General features: G+C 38.6%; 1 protein-coding gene across 4 annotated transcripts in view; it reads right to left on the bottom strand.

The window, feature by feature from the left end:
* Window positions 1-1,793: 1,793 nt before the first annotated feature.
* MYO5A (myosin VA) overlaps window positions 1,794-17,709 on the bottom strand; it is a 232,399-nt gene continuing 216,483 nt past the window's right edge. For all 4 annotated transcript variants that reach the window (XM_072623295.1, XM_072623296.1, XM_072623297.1 and 1 more), the window contains 4 exons: window positions 12,551-12,833; window positions 10,750-10,924; window positions 8,633-8,713; window positions 1,794-8,293 (listed from right to left, as the gene is read on the bottom strand). In XM_072623295.1, coding sequence (XP_072479396.1) covers window positions 8,141-8,293; window positions 8,633-8,713; window positions 10,750-10,924; window positions 12,551-12,833 — 692 coding nt within the window. In that variant the 3' untranslated portion in view covers window positions 1,794-8,140. The remainder of the gene's footprint in view (window positions 8,294-8,632; window positions 8,714-10,749; window positions 10,925-12,550; window positions 12,834-17,709) is intronic.

Raw genomic sequence — 17,709 nt, 5'->3', positions numbered from 1 at the left:
GACTTAAACCAAAAGACAGTGAGGCAGAAAAGCAGTGGTCTTTGGTACAATGGAGATGCCAGGTTTGAGCCAGCAAGGGAAGTCAAATCCGTATAATGAAAAGAACACTGGGTTGGATATAGAAGACCTAGCTCTACATTTTGGTCTCTTTTTGCACAAGTAACCTTGAACGAATCACTTTACTTCTCCTTTGTTACCTTATTTGTTTAAGAGGGAAGTGGACCCAAGGTCCCTTTGGCTCTAAAATTCTAGGTTCTTTAAAACTATTGGAGACTGTTTAGAAAACAAATTAACTGGTAACTGATAATTATCTATTTCCAGTTTCCTATGTGATAGAAGTAGAATGAAATGCTGGGGGTATTTGGGGATAGCTCAGCTTCTCCCATTCTACCTACTTCTTTTCAGTATTGCTTCTGGATAAGGGGCATTATGATGGAGGAAGAGTCTTCTTATCCCAGCTCTGTCCACAATTTTTTTTTTTCTAAATAGTCTCCCAGACAATTTCACAGGAACTCAGGTAGGCTAAAACAGAGTATGATAGGAATTAAAAATAATTATTCAGTTTTGAGAGAAATGTTTAAAGACTCTCTTCTAACTAACTGAATTGTAGGAGCTAAAGCAGTCTGGGGCTGAGCTAAAGCCATAGAAGATTCCCAGGAGCCGCATATTCCCAACAGCAACAGCTCAGTGGAGAAGAAATTCACTGCAGATGGTAGTCAGTAGCTTGGCTAAGAGCAGAGAGAGCAAAGAGAAGTTCTAAGGTAGAGGAGCAGCTTGGAACAGTCAATTGCCACAAGGTGGAGGTGTGAGAGGTCCCTGCTGGGGTGGTGGGAAGCTAGATGAGTGTAATCCTTTGCTTCATGTGGATCCCCCCTTTTATTCTTTGTTATTTAACTCTAAGCACTAATTTAGGCTTGGATCCTCATCAATAATTACGGTGGGGGCTTATATTTGCATCTTTATGGTTATATGGAAACATCTCGCACTAAACCTACCTACCACCAGCCACATTTTTGTCTATCCAAACTAGTAACTTCATAATGTATTCTTATTAGCATTGGTTCAGCTTTCTTCTAGACTTGTAGTTTTCCCTGTTAACTTTCTTCTCAATGATTTATTTTTTAAAGTTTTTAATTTTTAAAAATAAATTTATTTATTTTTAACATTCATTTAAAAAGAATTTGAGTTCTGACTCTCTCCTTCCCTCCTGCACCTCCCTCACCCATTGAGAAAGTAAGAAATGTGATATCAATTACACATGTGAAATCATGTGAAACATTTCCATATTCGTGATGTTTCAGTGGAGAGGCGGGGAGAAAGCAAGAAAAATAAAATGAAAAAAATTCTGCTTCAGTCTGTGCTCAGACTCTATCAGCTCTCTCTCTGGAGGTGGATAGCATTTTTCATCCTACGTCTTTTGAACTGCCTTGGATCACTTCGCTGATGAGAATAGCCCGGACACTCAGAGTTGGTCACTGCACAAAAGGCTGTTCTGCTCACCTCACTCTGCATCAGATCATGTAAGGCTTCTCAGGTTTTTCTGAAAGCTTTCTGCTTGTCATTTCTTATAGCACATTAGCATTCCTTTACGTTCATAGGCCACCACTTGTTCAGTCATTCCTCAATGACAGACATCCTTTCAGTTCTTTGTCTGTGACACGGGTAGTGAAACTCACTAGTAGAGTCCCATGTGCACACTTCCCATGAATAAGAGTAACATTTGTAATTGGCTAGGTCTCCTCTACAGTAAAATTTTAAAATGTCCTGTTTGTGTACTCACAGAAAGACAAACAAACATATCTGTATCTTTATTTGAATAATTCTTTTCTATGGTAACTAGGAATACAGTGTTTCATGATGCACACATCGACTAAGTACAACATCAGACAACTACAACAGCTTAGAGCATATACGTCATGTTGATATGGTTTTGGTTTTCATCTAAGTACTATAGAGATATCCAGCGAAAACCCATTTTTCAAAGGCCCTTGGTTGACATGAGGTGAATTATCAACTTTCCTTTTTAAAAAAAAAAATCAGTTCTTATATATTATACTGAAATGTCTTCAGTTTCAAATGGGAATTAAATGATAATGACCATCAGCTTCTTGGCACTACTATTTTCTCTTTAATGGAATGAATGTTTCAAAGATGAACTCTATCACATCTCACATATAACACAAATTAGGACACCCTCTTTAAATTCAGTAGAATGAAACAGAACAATGTCTGTAAAACAGCTGTTAAAAGATGTACAATTCTAAGCATCCCAGTAAAACAGCCAATCAACTAATTTTTGTGTAACACATTTTGAGCCATTTTAAATTTTAAGGGGGAAACCTACAACTAAACATTTTCTCAGTACTCTAACCAACACAACTTTACCAGCAGCCACATGTTATGACATCTGATACATGTCTAGATCATGTGAGAACATTTGTCTTTCAAGAAAATAAGTATATATTTTGAAAGTTCACATTCAACAGAGCTGAAATTTAGCACTAAAGTCACACATATGTGATAATTTCATTTTTAGAAATTCTCGCCTCTGAAAAATGCATGTAAAAATACTGACCTGCCAAGCATTAAATTATGAAACACACAAATTTCAACTTAAAAACACTGTTTTTCAAAATATACCAAACAACACAGTGTGATACAAAAGAAATGACAGTTAATCTTGGAGTCCAACAACGATACCTGCAAAGATAAACCACAATTTTCATATGTGTGAAAATTACAAAACAAACCTTTAAAAATCACAAAAATATATTTCGGCAGATATTTTCATTCAGCATTTCTCAGTTCTTGACCTACAAGCAATAGATATTGTAACTTTAAGTTAAAAAGTTTTGATATCATAATAATGGATAAAAAATATCATTTCCAGCACTATTACCTGTTTTTAATCAATCAGCAGACCAGGGTTTTAAAAAAAATAAAATAAAAAACAATATACATTGAAGGTTTAAAATCATTGCATCCTTGGACCTTCATGAGGTGACGCTTATTGGTAGATGAAAACTTTAACTACAACTGAGTCTTTGTCCTGTCTCTGTAATTCCCTAATGCGTTCATCACTGCTTCAGGTACCATCTTTGAGCTGACACTTCACTGGCTCAGATCTCTTCTCTACCATGATTTCTGTTCTTGTTCAGAGTCTACCGAAGATATCAGTAAGGATGGAGGAGGGGGAAAGGAGAAAAGGAGAAAGAAAGGAAGAGAAGACTGGCAGGATAGTAGGGAGCCACACTGGCTTCCTCAAATCAAGAGAACATGTACACATACATATATACACACACAAATGAGTAAAAGGCCTCAATAACTTCCCTTGACAGGGCCATCCTCCTAGAGAAACAGTAGTAGTGAACTTAAGGAAGCTCTGTAAGGGAAAATAGCAGAAGTGGGCTCCATAGCCCAGCCTAATAAATTACGCAAATCCACAACCCTACCCTACATAAATATGTAGCCAGATATATGGGGTTCTCTGATGCACATTCATGCTTAGACACACTTTCACCCCCATAAGAAGCTACTACCCCAAGAAATGCAGCATTGACTGGCTAGATGCTAGTACCTCTCATTAGATGCATATTCATAATCCGACCATTGGTCACTCTTCAGATGCTGCCACAGTGGTCTACCACTTCTGCCTGGGCCCCAAAGCTACAGCTGATTATAGGAGTAATAGGCGTAATATGCTATATAATAGCCTATTCCATGCTATTACAGGAGCCTTACTGGACCCTATTAGCCGAGATTCAGCATCATTCTAAGACCACTGCAAAAGTATATTGGAAGGCTTTGAACTGGTAATTGAGAAATGGACTGCTGTCAGCAGCCTTCAGTCCAGGGGCATTACTGATTCTGGTTCTCTAGAGCTAATTAATGCTTAGTACAGAAATGTTTTTCATGAGATGAACTCAAGTGTTTCCATGGAGCATTAAATTATCACACAAGTCAAATTCTATTACAACATATATCCTCATAATAGATGCCACTCTAACAAAAATATAACTAGCGAAGAACTGAGTAGGAACTTTGAGCTCACTCTGACAAATCATTCATATAAAGTACTGAACACATGCTTTCTTTCTTCCAGCTTTCCTTACCCTAATGGGAAAATAAAATCCAATAGCTGATTGCGTGACATGACTAACTTTGGTACAGGGACTTTCCCTATTCCCACCCCATTGCCTGAAATGCTCTCATCTCTCTTGAAATTCTAGCCGTCTGCAAGGCCTAGTTCAAATGCTGTCTCCTAGAGAAGGCCTTTCTTGGTTTTCTCCCCATGCCCTGTTATTAGTGGTCTCCATTCCCCTACCAATTACTTTGTGTTTATTTATCTGCCTTATCTGGGTAAAATGTGAGCTCCTTGAGAACAAGGATTTTTGTCTTTTATTCCCAGCACTTAGCATAGGACTGGCTCATAGTGGGTGCTTAACAAATGCTTACTGAATTAAGAAAAATCATAATAGAAACCTATTCAAAATCACCAGTGAATAGATTTCCTCATTTTCCTCTTTTCCCACTGCTTACTTAGGGCTTAGTGTAAAACAAGCTGAACCAGGAATCCAAAGACCTGGGTTCTTAATCCTGGTTCTGTCCTTGACTGTGTGAGACCTTAAGCAGTAAATCACTCCACTGCCTTCCTTCAGCTCATTGACAAGATCATGGTGAGGATCAAATTCCATGTGTTAAAATTTTCTGAAAACTATAAAGCATTTTACAAATATGTACCTTATTTTTCTATTTCTCTCACCTAGGGAATTTTTAGAGGAATCACTCTTTAATAAGTCTCAATTTGTGGCCTGCTTTTCTCTATGGCAGTTCAAGCAACCCTAAGGATCATCAGCCTATAGGCAGGCAATGAGAGGAAAAGTGAACGTGTCATTAATGGGACATGTGAGAAGGACGTCTGTCAGTGTCTTTGGCCGAGAGATCTGAGAGCCTGGGAGAGGAAAGTTACAGTAATTTGTAAGAAAAGGCCTTTGTTGTTGATCCCTGTGGTGATGAGAAGTTGGTGGGGACCACTGAACCTAAAGGTGGTGGTCCTGGGCACTGGGAATGAGATATCTAGCTACAAGGATTACAGCAAAATTCCAGGACAACAAACATTTTTATGCCCCATTCCCCAATCTGCTGTAAATTGATTTGACCTATAGCCAACTCTCAAATATTCACCATGATGAAGTAAAATAATTACCAAATGGCAAATAATTTGTGAATCATTTACACTTAGGTCTGTCCCTTTAACTATAAATATGGGTATTTTAGTGTTTTTAGAATTTAAAAAAAAATAATGAATAACTATAAGACCTTATCCAAGAAGAACTGGGAAAACTGCTAAGCACTTACATCATGGCGCCATATTTCCTACTGTGTGCTGGGTAACGAGCAGCAGCATCTCTCCAGCTCATAGGAATGATTAGCAGAGCTGCATGTACTTTTTCTTTAATTTTCCAGCTTTATAGAACACATCATGCTTGAGATGGGGAGATAATGATTTTTTTTTTTAGTTTACAAGGTCTTCTCTTGTAGTTACTACTGAACTAACAGGCTTCATACAGGAGTGACAGTACAGATAGGGATAGCATCAAAGGATTTAATGAAATGATAATACACAGAAGATCTGCTAGAAGATATGTCATGTAGTTTTCAAAGATAAATCAACAATCAAGAAGTCATAGTGATAATCTAGCTGAAGTAGTATCTAAAATTTTTCACTTAAGACCACCCAAACTAGAGACAAATGGATTATTTTTATAAAGTATCCAAATTAAGTTCGGGGGGGGGAGGGGGATGTGCCTTGTTTCCTGATGTACTGTGAGGCAACCTGAAGCATCAGGCCACGGAGTCACACAGTCTTGGGACTGTCTATATGCAGAATGCATAGGTATTTATGTAGATCACTTTGGGGATTATCTTTAAGACCATACACCACATCATATCTTCAGCCAAGTATTTATCTCAATTTTTGTTGATGTCAAGTCAGCTTCCTTATTCCTGATGAAAACTGTAGCCTCAATTTCAAAACCCATTTAAAAACTGGTGCATACTGGTCTGTCCAGCAGACAGCAAACTGACTTCGTAAGTTAAGTTTCAAACTCCTGTTAAAAAGTTGTCCGAGAATTTTTTTTTTTAAATCTGGGAGAGACCTTAAATATCACCTACAGATGAGACATTCAGCTGGTGGCCTGCCTGAGCCCATTCCAGGGGCTCAGCTGAGATTTTCAGTCCCCAGTTGTTTTTTATCTTATGAAAAGAGTAGGTAGGGCTGAATCACCTGTCTGCTCCTACCAGTGTGTAATGGATGGCAGCCATGTATCATGCTAGAAGGATGGGATCAATCAGTAATTTTAACTGTAAAGATTTCATATGGCTGATACACTCATAGGTTTCTCATCACACAGACAAATATCAAGGCCCTTGATCTAGACCAATCCCCTCAGTTTATAGATGAGGAGGCTAAGGCCTGGTAGATCACATGACCACAGTACAGTATTTTTCCTTTCCTAATAAACTTTGTCATCAAATTGAAAATGTTCATTTTCTAATCATAATATTTTACATTATACTTCAACAATATAGGTAATCTTATAAGAGAATCTAACAGTTATGTCATCTGACCACAAAATACTACTTGAGAATAGAGCTTGTGATGAAATCCTGAAGATCTGGTTTTGTACATCTCAAAATGAGAATTTAATTTTACTGAATGATCTGAGGAAAAAAAATCCTGGAGAGGATCCCAATTAGAATTACAGCATCAAACTTTTCCACATAGATTTTGGTGCCTGTAAACAAAATCCTTTGCAAAATTTCACAACATCCAACTTCCTTCTCAGGTGTCCAGGGCTACCTGAGAGCAGATGCTGTCGCTGCAAAGCTCGAGAATAATTAAATATTTATTGTACATTTTCTTATTTGTAATTCATAGACTAATCTGTCTCAAGACAATCATGCAAATCTGGATCATGATTACATTCCAACTTTCTTTTCTACATACCTGACTGAGATTACGTGTTGGAGAAATGAACCAAAGAAACTCACATCGAATGTAAAAACATGCACTGTAATATCTCATTCAACAACTAAAACCAGACACTTTACAGAAGACTGAAGTGATATCAACCCAGCACAAACATTATTATATATATTTATACACATAAATACATGTGTATACATATACACATACACAACAAAATTCTGAATAAATTAGACAAATCATTTTGTTAATCCTACCCTCTACATAGCAAATATTTTAATAAGACTCCTTAAAAATGACTCTGTGACTTCCAGTGTGCTACTTGTGCTTGGTGACCATTGTCTTGTGAGTTGTTATTCATCGACAACTGCATATGATCCAGTTAGAATAATGAGCTGTATTGGATTGTAAACAAAGCAGATAAAAGAGAATATTATTACGGTAGTGCCTAAGAAGAATACTGTTCACATTTAAAAGAAACCATAAGCAGCAACAGTTTCAAATGCCTGGTAAACTATGATACAAACCAATGAATACTATGCCATACAGTAAAACCAAGAAATCTCTCGACATCTCACACTTTATGTTATAGTGACATGATCACAAATAAGGAAGTTATTTGAAAAATTACTTTATAGATTGCCAGTTTATTTCTCCATTCCAGTTTGACAAGTGATAAACATAATTGATGCCTAAATTACTACGTATTTAACTAGGGTTTCTTTTTCTTTCAAGTCTTCCAGGTAGCCTGAAGGTGGTCCTCATTGCTCCCTGTTTACCAACAACTCACACAGCGAATAAATGTTAGTTTATGCCATTTAAATGAGGTGCTAAGGACTGAAAATGGATTCTGGCAGCTGATGACTCTTTGCTTCTTTTTTGCCATCCACCTGTATTCCAGCTCTGGATGCCTAAAAGGTCGAATATGGAAATGTCACTCTGAAAGCAATGTGTCGTACTAGAACATGCTTTTCTATCCAGGGCAGTTCAGGGATTCTAAAGAGATTTCCAGTTATCCACCTATAGTTTAGGAAACACGCAGGATTTTTTCTTTTTTAAAAATGTGTTTTCAATAGCTCACTGGAAATAATGGGTTCTTATTTCAAGCAAGAAGCTATTGTCAGCAGCATCTGCCTGTGGATGTGTCCTGGTTCACACTCTTGCAATGAAGCCCAGGCCCAGGCTGGTTGGGATCTGAATGGTTTCTAGTGCAAGGGAGGATGGGTTAAAAGGGAAGGTAACAGGGAAGATATGTTTCGCATCCATGAGCAGCTGAGGAGAGTCTTTCCTGTCTCGTAAACGCATCTAGAGAAATGAAAAGATAAGAAACAGGTCACGGAGCTACAAAGGATTATTTGATTAAAAGATTAACAAAATTACTTGCAAAAGTACTAATTTTTATCTTATTATACAGTAGTCCTGAAGTTTTAAAAATCAATTCATTTTTCTAGATATATGCAAACTTTTAAAAAATCACCAACAAATGGTGACACACAAAATTTAATGACAATTAAAACAAAGAGAACAGAGGGAAATGAAATTCTTTTCAATTAAAACATCAAATATTCATTCAAAAACCATTTAAAAGAATAAATCAGTAATAAGGCAACCAAAAAAAGGAAGAAATGAAACCCAGCATCTTACCTGTATAGTACGTATAAATGATACAGAGACTCTTTCTTCAAATTCATTAACTGGTGTGTACAAATTCAAAACTTTTACAATCTAGAAGAAAAGTATTGTTTTCAGATTATTGTCAGATAAATGACAGTATATCTTCACTCTAGCTAAAGCATAATGTTTGGTCCAATAAAAAAATACACACATGCCAACAAATGTTTCTTCCTACTGCACTTCAGTCACACATTTAAAATAAAACAGTAATTGTAAATAATGAATGTGAATAACTGCAATGTGTTATAGAGGAATTGACAGGAATTACATTCTAATAAGTAGTTAGAGCCCACAGACTTTACAAAAATAAAATAAAATTATTGGTATGGGAAGCTTAAAATTCTATGAAATTGTTTTAATTATAAAGGAGATTTGTGGTTTTTCCCATGGAAATTACAGAAATAATTTCACAGAGTGATTTGATCTGTACGAGGCAGCATGGTATAGTAGAAAGAACCCTGGATTTAGAAGATATAACTTTAAATTCTAAGTCGTCCTCATCTGTAAAATGGGCTACTATCTATCCAAAATTTTCATTTCACCTTTACAAAAACTTTTTCTGTGAAAGCACTTTGAAAATGTAAAGTGCTATCTATCCATCTATCTATCCAGCAAAATTATGAAGAAGATGAATGGCAGGTTGAAGTTTAAAAGGTGCTGTTTGAATGCAAAGGACATATGGTATGTTAGAGGTCTATGGGCTAATGTCTGTTAAAGTTTGAGGATGACTATGAAGCACCTACTATGTGCCAGTCACTGTGCCAAGCATGCACCTACTACGTGCCAGTCACTGTGCCAAGCACGCACCTACTACGTGCCAGTCACTGTGCCAAGCACGCACCTACTACGTGCCAGTCACTGTGCCAAGCACGCACCTACTACGTGCCAGTCACTGTGCCAAGCACGCACCTACTATGTGCCAGTCACTGTGCCAAGCACGCACCTACTATGTGCCAGTCACTGTGCCAAGCACTTTACAAATATTATCTCAGTTGACCCTTACAACAACTCTGTGAGGTATGTACTGTTATTATTCCCATTTTATAGTTAAAAAAAACCAGACAAACAGCAGTTACATAACGTGCCTGAGGTAACACAGCTATTAAGTGACTGAGGCTGGGTTTGAATTCAGCTTTTCCTGACTCTTGACCTAGTTCTTCACTCACTGTAACAACTAGCTGCCTGGAGGACACCAGACCAAAAGGAGCTAGAATTTTAAAAATAACAATAATGATCTAACCAAACTGGTCCAAGTGAAATTTGTAAGTAACAAGTAAAATTTTATAGGCTAAGGAAGCAAAATAAATAAATAAAAGTGACTTGATTAATATATTTTTTTAGGTGGGGGATGCTATCCAGACTTGTATTTCATTCAAGCAGAGAGTTTCCATTAGGGAAATTATTTACCAATACAAACCAGAAACTCGTCTGTCTCTCATCGTCTCTGACAGATGCCTGGAACACTGAGAGCGTTTGGGCCTTAGGCACGGTCACAGAACCAGCCTGGGCCAGGTGTAAGATTTGAGCAGATGCTTTTCTCAGGCTAGTCCTCTAGCCACTATAGAACTATAGTCATTAGAAGTTGGCCAAAAAACAAATTTCTTAAGTTCAATCAGATTTTCCCATAGGCTTCAAAGCAAGAGAAAAAAAGAGGTTATGTAAACAGGAGCTTAGCATGAGGATAATAACTGGCACTCTACCTACCTCACAGGGCTTTAGGGAGAATCAAGTGAGAGACTACACGTGAAAGTGCTTCATAGTCGTTAAGTATACATTGTATACCCATAAATGTTACATAAAAGTTTTACCTATAATTTGATAAAGGATCCCCAGAGGTCTGTATATTTGTTTTAAAAATATTTTAATAACTGTATTTTAATATAATGTTTCCTTTGCAATTCTATATTTTAAGATGTTATTCTGAGAAAGTGTCCATAGGCTTCACCTGACTGCTAGAAACGTCCATCTCACAGACACACAGACACTCTTAAGAACCCCTGAAGGATGAACTTTGACCTTTTTAGGTCCCAGGATACCATAAAATGCTATATAACATTTTCATTAAAAATAAAAGAAAGATGTTTTACCTGTGCAGTAGTTAAAGCATTACACATGGAGCAGATGGCTTCAGCGTCTTCATCCGTCTTCTTCTTCACCTGCAAAAGCTGGGCAGCCTGAATAAGGGGCTCGAGCGTCTCCTTGGCCCCACTGTTCATGAGATTTTTGTCACGGAGCCATTCCTCCAGTTGACTGACATTGTACCTGTGTGAACAGAAGTTTGAGAAGGCGTGTCTCATGGCTGTCACGAAGATCCGTTCAGACTTTCAGCAACCTTGTCAGAACTTTCAAAGAGAATATGACAGGCAGTATTTTTGCTCCACTTAAAATCATCATAAATAGCTTGTGCACTCTCGATTGTGATCCTAAGAAATTAAATGATTAGACGATCTTAATGTATTAAATTGGAGATGGAGATGGAGTCATTCTATCAAAAAACAAGTGGAATGAAACAGGAAAAAAAGCCAATGGAAACTCAAAGTGACTCTTGCTCTATGGAATAAAGGCACCCTGAAAAGCTAATTATAAACCACATTTCTATAAAATGAATAATTCCCACACTCCCATCAGAACTTTTTTTTGTTTCCCATTGCAGTTTCAGAGATGTGTTTCTTTATTGCGTAACAGCACAGCATAAGGTTTGAAGTGGGGCATTTTGAGGTAAAATCGCTCTTCTGGTCACTGATGTATTCAGAGCAGACACCGTGGGCCTTGTGTTCAAGGGGAACACCACCACACATAAAAAGAAGCGGAGCTAGCCAAACACCTCGGAGTTTCAGGAGGAAGTCAGGGAAGTTAACATTCAGGATCAATATTAAGAAAAATGAATAAGCTATCTGAACTTTGTAACTGTGCACAGAATAGGCATTATAATTTTTATTTAAATAGTTACACATTAGAAGGTACGCTCAGAAGGCACTTGGTCAAGTCTAAAAGATGAGGTCTTTGTTCTGGCACTGTGTATAGCATTCAATATGACACACATACACAGAAAGAGAAATTGTTAGGTAAGTAATCTGGATTGAGATGGCATCGCACGTATCAGTGGTTTTGGTTTTGGTTTTCAGCTCGGAGGGGTATTGTGGAAGTATTCACATGTATAAGAACATGGACTTCCCTCCAGTAAATTTAGTGACATAGAAGTGTAAATCTAGAGATCTTCAATATCAGATTCCAGTGCTCTGTACTGACATGGAAACTTCCTATGATGATCCAGCTGGTATCCCATCCAAGTTTGCCCATCCTAAGTGACTCTTCTTCAAATTCTCCCATACTCTGCCAAAGAGGGCTCATTTAAGGTGTTGGAGGGTTTTCCTTTTCTTCACCTGCCATTGCAAAGAATCTAATGGAATGTGTGGGCTTTCACATGGTTATTTTGTATTCTCACTATTGACTGTACCACATTTTTCTTTTTGAAAATATATAATGTTGAAATTTGGCAACAGAGTTTTCAATATCTTACCTGGTTAAAAAAAAAAGCCATGCTCCCACCTTTTAATACTTCCTACTCCCACAAAGTGTGGACACTGGCAAAGTACAGTTGAGTGTAAAATCAATGAGATTTTGTGAAATCAAAGAGTGGATAAAAGAGGACAGGTTAGATGACGGGGAATGTTAAGAGGCTTCATCTCCATTCTTTCTTTGATTTCTGGCCTCTTAGCACCCAATATTGGATCTTCTTCAGAAATATTATAACATATTAGTTTGATGTTCTGAATATGTTAGCAGTCATATCCTGATCAAGGTAGGTCAGTGAAATGTCCCAAAGAATGCACCCCCCAGTTTTCTGGGCATTGGATTTCAGAGGAGACAAGGTCTAGTTTTGCTCACCTGATCTGCATGCCCTTACTCCAAGAGCACATATCCTTTCGTAGAAGGAGATTATTCAAAGTAATGGCACCCACAATGTAGAACATCTGCTTGACCACTTGCTTGATCAATTCTGGATCCATTCCGTGCTGACACATGACTGAATGGAAGGAGTTAAGCTGCCGAAGGATGGAGTCCAATGTATAGGTGCCTTCGTCTGCGATGCTAGAGGTCCTCTTCCGTAGCCCAGTGGGCTTCACCCCTGATACTCCCTGGATGGTTTCGTGCTCCAGCATGCCGGAAACTGATTTGGGATAAGAACAGAGTCACCACAGCTGGAAACATGCAAACTGCAAGGTTTAAGTGTCAAAATACAAGACAAGTAAAGAAACTTGCTTATGCTGTGCAAAAAAAAAAAAAATCTAAGCATTAAAATGTCACATGTAAAGTGTTACATGTAGGAAAAAGTGCTCCACACACATACAGAGTGGAACACTAAATAAAGCAGTAACAACGAGAATCATCATCACAAAAACTAGCAGTTACACAGAGCTTCAGAGTACTTGGCAAACATCATTTCGTTTGATCCTCACAACAACACTGGGAGATGGGTTTATTTATTATCCTGATTTTACAAATGAGGAAACTGAGGCAGACAGAGGTTGCCCAGGGTCACATGGCTAGTAAATGTCGGGAAGGATCTAAACTCAGATTCTTCTGACTAAAGCTCCAGCACTCCTTCCACTGCACCTTGGGAAGACGACCTCGAAGGTACATTCCAATTCCGAGACTGTCCATTCCGCTGCTATCCTAACTTTTCTAACAAATTTTCTCTGCAAATTGCAATCTCTGCTTCTTTTTCGAATTTTCTCCCATTCGGATGGGAGGTGGATCTTTCCTTCTCTTGAACTTTAGTCCTGTTCATTTCCCTTCAGCCTAGCTCTGGGGCCTGCAAATAGGAATTATCAATGCTAAATCTTTAGAAAGTAATTATCTGTTTGACACAGGCTGACATTTTGGTGGGAAATGATTCGTCTACTTTTCTGACTACTTTGCATTGACTTTGGAAATATTTTGTATTTACTTCTGTTTTGCTTGTTTTCTCATAGTAGGAGTTTTGAAGGCAAGGCTTGTTCTCATTTTTATCTTTTTATCTCTAGCGTCTCGCACGTAGTAGGCACTTCATAAATGATTACATAACAGAATCTGGCCTAAGATTTTTCCCGGGTGATCAATGTATACTTTCATGCAATGTGGACAATAAATTTACACTCCTGTTTTCAAAGAAAGGCCTATAAGAGCAGGGCCTATTGAGTATAATCTGCTAAGACAGTTTAGCCAAAGCTAAAAGATCCAAATTTCAAGACACTGTAACTCCCAGGGATACTGTAAAGCCCAAATCACTGATCTGTGCCTTGTGCATAGTACGTGCTGCAGAATGCTCTCATAACTCCTACAACATCAGAACATACATAAGAAAAGTGGAGGCTCAGAATTTTAAAAGACAGGAGTTTTGTTAGTGTTACTTATGGTGCTTCATTCCCTGAAGTCTGAAAATCTTGATGGTTTAGTCTAAGAAATTTCTTAGAAGGGGTAGCTAAGTGGAAAATTGATGTGCAATTATGCTTTAAAAAATAAATTTTATCTGCTTTACGAAAGCAAACAAATTTAGTAAAACATTATTTTAATTACATAGGCATAAAAGCTTTTGGTCAACTTCAGCCATGTAACCCAAAGCTCTTATGGTGGATATGAAAGAAAACAATTGCTTATTAAAACATAATCTACTCTCAATTCACAGAATCTCAGACTTGTAGGTCCCCTTGTAGGCTGTGTAGCCCAAAAGTGGCCTTTTACAAATTTAAGTGCCTGTGGCAACTTGACATGGTATCAGTTCTACTCAGTGTTTCTTAGTCTTAGTATGAAGTATATCTTAATCTTAAGGGGGATGTTTTCAAACTACTATAAAAGGATAGTAACTGTCTACCACAGCGAATAACTGTGCTATTTTTCCTATCCATACCCCTTTCCTAACTTCCTAGCTATCCCTCTGTAAACGCTTCCATTTCAGTTACGAAGAGCCCGTATGGAAGGTGGAAAGAACAGGAGACTTGGAGACAGGTGAGGTCTAGACTGAAATCTGACTTCAGACACTTGTGGACACAACGTCTCTGAGACTCATTGCTCTCATGTGAAAAGTGGAGTTGTTGTTGCAGAGCTGTTCAGTAGTGTCCATGTAGGATTTTCTTGGCAAAGATACTAGACGGCCTTGCCATTTCCTTCTCCAGTGGATTAAAGCAAAACAGAGGTTAAGTGACTTGCCCAACGTCACACAGTAGTAAGTATTTGAGTGGGCTTTGAACTTGGGTCTTCCTAACTCCAGACCCAGTGTTCTATCCACCAAGCCTACTTACACGATCTATTTCGTAGAATGGTGGTGATGAAAGTGGTTTTTAAGTGCGAAAGTACTGTCTGAGCATTATTAACGCTATTTTGTGTGAAATCTAACAGTCTCTGGCAGTGGGGGCCCTACTAGACTGCATTTCAGGGGAAAATCCTCCGAAATCTTTCACGAAAGCTTAACTTTGCAAATGACGGTGCCATTTTATCTTGAGCTGGTAAGTTCTCAGTAAAAAAAAAAAAAAAAGGATGACTGCATAAGTTGTTACCCCTGTATACTTGCTTTCATATCCGATCCAAAAGACAGACTTCCTACCCATCTCAAACACAAACCATGATCAAATTAATGATTTTCTGGGAAAAGGTGTGTAGCCTTTGTTTTGAGGGGAAGTAAAAACTTCAAAAATTAAAGGAGACTCATGACATGTGAACTGAAACTTCAAAGCAACAACCTCCTTTGAATTTTTCCTCATCACACAGCTGAAAGCCCAATTTAACTTCAGGAAAATGTCAACGATGCAAAGAAAATTTAATGCTTGTTACATTATTTGTGCATGACTTGTCTTTTCAAAAATGTCATCTAAACTTGCCCAGGCTCTCATTGGACATTGTTTTCTAATTCCCAGTCACACTAATGAAGGAAAACAAATGAACATCACAGAAAATACTGTAGTAGCAGGTCTTTTGCATGCCACAGTCATGTCAGAACGAGAAGGACAAATGGTCATATAAAAAAAGAAGCAGGGAACTTGGGGGCAGTCTTGATGAAGAGTTTGCTTGGTACAATTAATTCAAAATCTTTTCCTTTCTGCCTTTAATGCCTACCCACTAACTGGATTCTTTTCAGTTCCTTAGCTTGCACCTGCAATCGAAACTGGGAATGGTGTAGAGGTCAAAAGCCAACTTTTTGACTGGCAATAAAGCCATTTTTTTATTAATGGAAACGAGAAGAGCTGGCTGAGCTAAACTTTCTCTTGTCTCTACCAAGGACTAGATTCCATCTTTTCAAAGTCCAGAGAGGTCCTTAGGGAGGAGTTTTATGCTCCCCATAAGCCTTCATGCCAAGAGTTGGTTAATTGGTGACTATTCTGGAAAATGGGGGTGGCAAAGAGAATTAAGACTGAAGAAAGGAAATGGGGAAAGCACTGGGGAAAACTTGCTCAAATAACACAGGAGAAGGCTGACATGGCATAGTATGTTGAGGATACACCTATGTTTTGTTGTTGTTCAGTTGTTTCAGTCATGTCTGACTCTTGGTGACCCCAAATGGGGTTCCAATATCATGGAATGGTTTGACTTTTCCTTCTCCAGTTCATTTTACAGAGGAGGAACTGAAGCAAAGAGGATTAAGTGACTTACCCAGGGTCACACAGCTAGTGAGAGTCTGAGGCCAGATTTGAACTTATGAAGCCTAGTCTTCCCGACTTCACATTAGAGTTGTACATTCTTTTTAGTAGCTCATAATTTTTACTGCCTGATATTTCTGTTTGGCTTCTTCTTCTCCTCAGGTTCTTACCACATGCATTCACCTATTCAAAGGCACGTACTTGTCCATTCACATGCAGAAGGACATCAAGTCGCACATATACAGATAAATGTACACACGAGTGCACACATTCAGGAGGGAATGTCACGAATCACATATTCACACTCATGCATGCACCTACATAAACACACCGTCTTGCTCTGCTAAGTGGAACAACTCCCCCTGCAGGCAGCAACAGCAGGAAGACAACCTGCTCAGTCACCATACTTAAGCTGCTGTGGCTCCTTACAAACCTATTATGTCATACAGTCTTCAATCATTTCAAAGGGTCTCCATCTTTTAAAGTGGGGTTGCCAGTGGCCAAGGCAAATTAGGGAGATCTGTTGTGATCTGGTATCAGATCTCAGCCTAGTAACTGTTTCAAGGACATTACTTTAAATCACATAGCTCTTAGGTCATCATTAGGACAAGGTAAAGAAGCATTGCCTTCTGGCTTTCTAAACTTGTCGAAAGTCTCCAAGACTGGCACTGAGCTGTCGTCCCTGCCTCTTCACTCTCTCTCACCACCCATACACAAGCTGTTGGCATGGCCTAGCATCTCTGCCCTCATCACATCTCTCAGAGCCCCTCTCTCCTCTAACGCTGCCCACTGCCCCTAGTGCAGGCCTCATCGCCTCATGCCTAGACCACAGCTGCAGCCTACTCCGGACACTGCAGGCCTGTGGGCCTATTGCAGACCAGCCTCCACAGCGCTGCCTAAGGGACTTTCCATAAATGCAGAAGATTTTAGAGTCCTAGATTCAGAGTCGGAAGGGCCTCTAAAGAGGCCATCAAGTCCAGCTCCTTTATCTTTTAAGTGAGGAAACTAAAACTCAGGAAAGTCAAGTGAGTGGGTCAGAGTCAAACTATTCCTAAATAACAGGCAGGATTTGAACCTAGGACTTTCTGATTCCAAGTCCATCATGATTTGACCATGCTACTCCCTTACTTCAAGTTCAGTGGCTTCCTAATATCTCCCTATTATCTCTAGGACCAAATTTAAACTCCTCTGTTTGGCTTTTTTTTTAAGTTGTAAAAGGGTTAACTGACTTGCCCAGGGTCATGCAACTAGTAAGTGTCTGGAGATAGATTTGAACTCAAGGTGGGTCTGCCTGATTTGAGGCCCAGCACTACGCAGTACAACACCTAGCTGCCTCCTCTGTTGAGCTTTAAAAGCCCTTTACAACCTGCTTCCAACCTCTCTTTCCAGTCCCAGGGTACATTCTTCTCCCTCCCACACTCTGAAACCTCCTCA

This window comes from Notamacropus eugenii, chromosome 7 (assembly GCF_028372415.1).
Source record: "Notamacropus eugenii isolate mMacEug1 chromosome 7, mMacEug1.pri_v2, whole genome shotgun sequence".
Classification (NCBI taxonomy): Eukaryota; Metazoa; Chordata; class Mammalia; order Diprotodontia; family Macropodidae; genus Notamacropus; species Notamacropus eugenii.
This window is presented reverse-complemented; position numbering and strand designations above follow the sequence as displayed.